Source organism: Perkinsus marinus, assembly GCF_000006405.1.
Source record: "Perkinsus marinus ATCC 50983 genomic scaffold scf_1104296928836, whole genome shotgun sequence".
Lineage (NCBI taxonomy): Eukaryota > Perkinsozoa > Perkinsida > Perkinsidae > Perkinsus > Perkinsus marinus.
Window position 1 is genome coordinate 428,390 of NW_003216689.1, and position 7,071 is coordinate 435,460.

Here is a 7,071-nt window from a genome sequence, read left to right on the forward strand (position 1 = left end):
TTATCCGCAACCTCATCGACATTAGTCTCAGTGGCGGTACCAGTGACCTCAACAGTGTGACCCTCCTCAACACCGAAGCCACCAAGAATGACCGAGGTGAAGGAACGGTTCATACCCTTGCACATGATGTAAGAAAGGATGGCACCGGAAGAACCGATGAGAGAACCGGCTATGATAAGGATAGTGTTGGAAAGCATGAAACCACAGGCAACGGTAGTCCAACCGGAGTAGGAGTTCAACATGGAGACAACAACAGGCATATCAGCACCGCCGATGGACATGACAAGAGCCCAACCGAGGTAGAGGCAGATGATAGTGGTGGCAATGATGATCCACATACCGGTAGTGGTTCCCTTACCAACCATGCACAACCAAACGGTGAGCAGGATGGAAGCAAGGCAGATACCAGCGTTGATCCAATGACGGAAAGGAAGAAGGAGGGCCTTCGAACGAATGACACCCTGGAGTTTGCCACAAGCGACGATAGAACCAGTGAGAGTCATGGCACCGAAGAAGATACCAATCATAGTCTCCACCAAGTGGCCAGCGGTCATCACCTCCTCAGCATCGAAGTAACGCGCGTAAGCGACCATAACGGCAGCAAAACCGACACTAGCATGGAAGCCAGCGACCATCTGCGGCATCACAATCATAGTGGCCTTAGACGAGAGCCACAGACCACAGATGGCAGCGATGACAAAGCAGATGATAGCAAGAACACCGGAGTGATGGGTGAAGCGAGGATCGAGGCAAGCGAAGATGATAGCAACGAGCATACCGATGACACCGGCCATGTTACCCTTGGTGGCGGTCTCAGGAGAACCGAGACCCCTCAAGGCATACATGAAGCACATACCGACGAAAACGACGGCAGCCTCGTTCAGAGAGATGAGGCTGGCGCTCTCCTCTTGGATAGCGGACAGGTCGACAGTGCTCCCTCTCAATTCGGTAGCAGCTGCCACGGCACACGAAACGGCAAATATGGAGAAGCGCATTCCTAGACTAAAAAATCAATACTATCAAACGAAAACTATCGACAAGAATCATAACTCTCCCACAACTTCATCACAAAGATGAAGTCAGCAGTTCTCGTAGTTCAAGCTTCTAACTACCTCTCAAAAACCAAACACTAGATTCCAACGATCGAGGAGGTAGACAGAACACTGAACTTTTCGAGACGAGCACTGGTACTAGCTTGCCTAAGCTTGCCGCTTTGTGTTGTCCATTTATCGTATCTTCTCTCAGCGAATCTTCCGACTGCTGAAGCCGACTGAAGTACTCTAATTTCCGAGCCCGAATTGTCGAAAAAGCTAAAAACTTGAAGATTTACTGTGCTTTACTTGTCCGAGTTTCTCGAGACCGAGCAGATATCAGTGGTGAGCACTTCAATTCGGGGGAAGTGACCTGGTCCGGATTCTCGGGCAAAGGCCTTGAGGAATCGACTTTCCCGACGGATCACACTTCAATCCGTGATTCCCGAAAAACGGAAATCAGTAACCGAATAGTCGGACTCGAAACTTGGAACGCCTTAGCACTCTGATCGTCTCCGGCTTTTCACGAATAGATGTAGTCTTGACGAACACGATAAGCGCTAGAATCAGTGGAAGAATACTCTATTCCAGAACGGTGAATATCAACTCGCGCACGGTATCAATGAATGTAGTCTATGCCTGTACCGACAAGAGTGAACTAGTCTTCCGCAAGATCTACTGTATGTCCAGACATGCTATGGAGAGCAGTGGAGGGAAGTTCTATCAGCAGATGGCTTTACATGCTCTCTCTGTTCGTAAACCACTGGTTTCATCAACAGGTCAGCTGTTCCAGCGCTCGTGCGCTACAACGTCCGTAATCCTCGCACTTCTCAAAAACACAACAGAACATACATTTGCACATTGTATAAGGTTGAAGGATTCCGACCACAAGGAACAAGAAACTTATGCCGGAAAAGTTAGTAAACGCAAGCATCCAACAATAGCACGATCAAGCGAGGCCCCAATAGGGTCGTGCAAAAATAAGTTCCCCCAAGCGTAGTCCAGTCAACAACTTCGACATTGATCAATTCCTCGGTCGATGCGAATAATAATGACAGTAGGCTCAATGCCGAAGAGGAGTTCAAGACACCTACACTAGATAAAGCCTAAATAAAGCAGTTGAGTGAACAACGTTTATCGATGGAACATGGCCAGCATACGCTTGGTGATCCAGAAACCACCGAAGATATTGAATCCTGCAGCGAAGGTACCCAAAATGGCACAAATCTGAGCGAAGGCACCGCAAGCAGATAGCTGCTGCATGGCACCAACGATGATGATACCAGAGATGGCGTTGGTCTCGGACATTAGGGGAGTATGCAAGGCGTGATCGACACCCCAGACAAGGAAGTAACCAACAATAACAGCCATCACGAAGGACATCATTTGGTCAACCAAGGCGACGCTACGACTAGCACCGATACCAGCACAACAAGCACCGACAACAATCAAAACGAGGAAGAAGTTGAGCCACTTGGAGAAAGCGGTCTGGGGCTTCTTCTCGGCCTCGGCAGGAGCCTCCTTCTTGGGGGCGGCAGGGGCCTTGGGGGCCGGTGGAGGAGCAGGACGGGCAACAGGCTTCCAGGTAACCTGTCCGTGGTAAGTGCAACGGATTGGTCCAATGACATCATCGGGTTGAGCGAGGGCCTCATCAACACCAGCGGCACCCTTCATCTGGTCGAACAAGAAACGCATGTTTGCGCTGAAGAGCTCGGAAGCCTGGGCAGGCATGAAGCGAGCAAGGTTGGTCTGACCGATGATGGTCACACCGCTCTCGGGATCAACGAACGTCTTATCCTTCTGAGTGAGCTCGCAATTACCACCTTGCTGAGCGGCAAGATCGACAATCACAGAGCCGGGCCTCATAGAACGAACCATCTCCTTGGTGATAAGTAGAGGAGCGGGCTTACCGGGAATCTGAGCGGTGGTAACAACAACATCAGCCTTCTTGACCTCCTCAGAATAAAGCTGCATCTGGGCCTTATGGAATCCCTCAGACATCTCCTTAGCATATCCACCAGAACCGGCACCTTCCTCCTTGTAGGGTACCTCGGCGAACTTGGCACCCATAGACTCAACCTGCTCCTTCACGACAGAACGGGTATCGTTAGCAGTGACCAAAGCACCAAGAGAACGAGCAGTTCCGATAGCCGAAAGACCAGCAACACCGGCACCGATGATGAAGACATTAGCAGCGGGAACACTACCAGCGGCAGTGGTCAAAGGCTTGGCGAAACGAGGCAAGAGATGGAACGCCTCAATGATAGCCTTGTAACCACCCATGTTGGCCATAGAGGATAGAGTATCCAATTTCTGAGCACGGGTAATACGAGGAACAGCATCGACAGACATTGCGGTCACACCCTTGGCGGCGAGAGTCTTGAGCAACTCGGGATTGAAGGCCGGCCACAAGTAAGTAACCACAACCTGACCACGACGGAGGTTGGAGAAGTCCTGATCAGTCAAGGTGTTGATCTTGATGATCACATCAGCGGCCTTGTAAACCTCCTCGGCGGTGTCGACAAGCTTGCATCCTTCCACGGCATAATAGCGATCGGGGAAAGAGGCCTTCTCACCGCAGTTGCGCTCCATGACGAAGGCGAAGCCCATATCGCGGAACTTGGATACAACATTAGGAGCAATAGCGACACGAGTCTCATCGCTGTTCTTAGTTTCATCGAGTACACCGATCGTCTTGAGAGCCGGAGGGTATTCCTTGACCTTTTCGGGCTCGGGCTTCTTTTCCTCTGCGAGAAGAGGAGTGGAAGCATCGTTGGCGGTGGTCACCTTCTTCTGCTTGGCGAGACCCTGAAGAGCAGCGAGCAACTCTTGCGTCTTCTCGTGAGCGTTGCCGAAGAGCATACGTGTGTTCTCCTTATAGAACAAGGGGTTCTCGATACCAGAGTAACCAGTGGCCATTGAACGCTTCATAACGACGCAGACCTTAGCCTTCCAAACCTCAAGAACAGGCATACCTCCGATGGGAGAAGAAAGGTCCTCAACAGCCATTGGGTTGACGATATCATTGGCACCGATTACAAGAGAAACATCCGTGTTGGGGAATTCGGGGTTGACTTCGTCCATCTCCTTGACGATATCATAAGGGACGTTAGCCTCAGCGAGCAACACGTTCATATGACCCGGCAAACGACCAGCGACAGGGTGAATGGCAAACTGGACCTTGACACCGTGAGTACGGAGGCAGTCAGCGATACCAGCGACAGTCTGCTGGCAACGGGCGACAGCCATACCATAACCAGGAACGATGATGACGGACTTGCCGTTGATCATCTTATCCGCAACCTCATCGACATTAGTCTCAGTGGCGGTACCAGTGACCTCAACAGTGTGACCCTCCTCAACACCGAAGCCACCAAGAATGACCGAGGTGAAGGAACGGTTCATACCCTTGCACATGATGTAAGAAAGGATGGCACCGGAAGAACCGATGAGAGAACCGGCTATGATAAGGATAGTGTTGGAAAGCATGAAACCACAGGCAACGGTAGTCCAACCGGAGTAGGAGTTCAACATGGAGACAACAACAGGCATATCAGCACCGCCGATGGACATGACAAGAGCCCAACCGAGGTAGAGGCAGATGATAGTGGTGGCAATGATGATCCACATACCGGTAGTGGTTCCCTTACCAACCATGCACAACCAAACGGTGAGCAGGATGGAAGCAAGGCAGATACCAGCGTTGATCCAATGACGGAAAGGAAGAAGGAGGGCCTTCGAACGAATGACACCCTGGAGTTTGCCACAAGCGACGATGGAACCAGTGAGAGTCATGGCACCGAAGAAGATACCAATCATAGTCTCCACCAAGTGGCCAGCGGTCATCACCTCCTCAGCATCGAAGTAACGCGCGTAAGCGACCATAACGGCAGCAAAGCCGACACTAGCATGGAAGCCGGCGACCATCTGCGGCATCACAATCATAGTGGCCTTAGACGAGAGCCACAGACCACAGATGGCAGCGATGACAAAGCAGATGATAGCAAGAACACCAGAGTGATGGGTGAAGCGAGGGTCGAGGCAAGCGAAGATGATAGCAACGAGCATACCGATGACACCGGCCATGTTACCCTTGGTGGCGGTCTCAGGAGAACCGAGACCCCTCAAGGCATACATGAAGCACATACCGACGAAAACGACGGCAGCCTCGTTCATAGAGATGAGGTTGGCGCCCTCCTCTTGGATAGCGGACAGATCGACGGTGCTCCCTCTCAACTCGGTAGCAGCTGCCACGGCACACGAGACAGCGAAGATGAAGGATCGCATTCGTGGACTAACAATACGACACTGATCGAGGAAGACTCTTCTTGAACCCCTAACTCAACGAACCCCACCTCCTAACGAATCGTTCACACCTGCACTGGTCATGATCTATGATCGATGCGTGATACCACTGGTATCATACCAGCAGCAGACCTCAAATTATTGCGGCTACAAGATAGCAATAGGAACATCTGAATGAACATCCTACGACCATTCAAGCAGGAACGTTATAGCTTAATCGGCAACCTCCCCAAAGGGAGACTGATGGCATTAACCAACTTTTCACTGCCGCTCTTTCCTAGTCCTCGACCACTGGTCGACGACCAGAGTGTACCAAAACCCATGTGAAGCACTAATGTCCACCCTTTACGAACCACTTGACGGCAAAAACCCCTCGCCGCTCCAGCCATTGGTCCTTCCCAAAGCTTGCCGCTTTGTGTTGTCTATCAATCGGGCGAGCGAGATTAACATAGTCCATCATCATCACACCCCACCACATCACTAAATCTACAACACGACTCAGCGTTGAGGCCAGGGGCGGTATGCGGATACTGATTCGAGAATCACAGGCACTGATTCAACTCACTATCTGATTTCCGATTTTGATTCAACTCACACCATGATTCACAAGTGTTGATTCAGATTCCGTATTCATGACTCATGAATACGGAATCACAATGTCATTGTTGTCCAAATCGGGAAAGAATTGGGTCAAATTCTTTCCTCGAAATTTCCGTCGAAATTTCCTGAAATTTCCGGAAATTTGGCACAATATGAATTGTTTCGCTCCGCGCTGCGCGCGGTATTCCATAGGCGCATCAGCAGCACGATAGTGGCGCCCCTGGGTAGGCAACCTACCGTAGATTGAGCATGGCGTTTACGGTTCTATAAACCACTGCACTAAGAACCGACGCCCGCTGCATCGAAATCCTCCACAATCGGCTGGCAGTGGCTTCGTTATGTCTATATATGAGCAATGAGAGCGTGTCCAGCGTCTAGATAGAGTGGGTGTAACTCTTGATTTCTTCCTGCGAGAGTCACTTAGTGTCACTAAGTGAGTCATCACCCAGTACTGACTCTCGTACAAAACGGTGATACCATAACCAGGAATCGTCCAAGATGGCCTAGTAGAGATGTATGCGGATACGTCATTCAGAGCTTAAGACCCATGGACCACAGGTCACGCGCCCATACCGGTCAATGCACGCATACCCATAGGCTCTGGATATGCGTGCATTCATGCGTGCCACCACATTGGTGGAAAAGAGAAATGAGGAGAAACCATAGAATTCGAAAAACTTAGAGAACCATAGAACTGGGAAGCTCGGAAAATTTCCGACGGAAACACGTTCCGTAGGCAGTTTCAAACTGCCGCAGTTTGCACCGCGACAGTGTAATATCCTGGCAAAAAAGAGCAAATCAACAACTTTCCGACACTCCCAGAGCGAGCGGTCGACTGCCGGTGGCAGTCTGCCACACCATCACACGTGAATCAGCAACTTTCAGGATAAAGGTGGGAAGGACGTCCCGAAATCACCCACACTTGCGTGAGACGCCCTTTTTCAATACTAGTGGGCCACTAGCAGTGGCTCCCTAGTGTCACTTCTTCCTGTAGCAATATTCATCGGTACCTCACGAGTTGTCTTGCGTTTTTCTTTGCAATGCGCATAAACATTCGAGGAGTGGGTCGTTTGTGGCTTCCGTACGTTCCCTCTCCGGACTCGCGCGTGGATTGGCGAAGAATGGAAAACTGGCG

At 50.8% G+C, this 7,071-nt stretch overlaps 2 protein-coding genes across 2 annotated transcripts in view; both read right to left on the reverse strand.

The window, feature by feature from the left end:
• Pmar_PMAR006857 (conserved hypothetical protein) overlaps positions 1–995 on the reverse strand; it is a gene marked incomplete at both ends in the record, with an annotated part of 1,320 nt that extends 325 nt beyond the window's left edge. Inside the window, one exon of the mRNA XM_002788119.1 lies at positions 1–995. Coding sequence (XP_002788165.1) covers positions 1–995 — 995 coding nt within the window.
• A 1,170-nt stretch (positions 996–2,165) lies between these two features.
• Positions 2,166–5,318, reverse strand: Pmar_PMAR006858 (conserved hypothetical protein; the record flags this gene model as incomplete). The annotated part of the gene is made up of 1 exon (XM_002788120.1): positions 2,166–5,318. One exon carries the CDS (start codon positions 5,316–5,318, stop codon positions 2,166–2,168), a length of 3,153 nt encoding a protein of 1,050 aa, XP_002788166.1.
• Between the last annotated feature and the right edge of the window lie 1,753 nt (positions 5,319–7,071).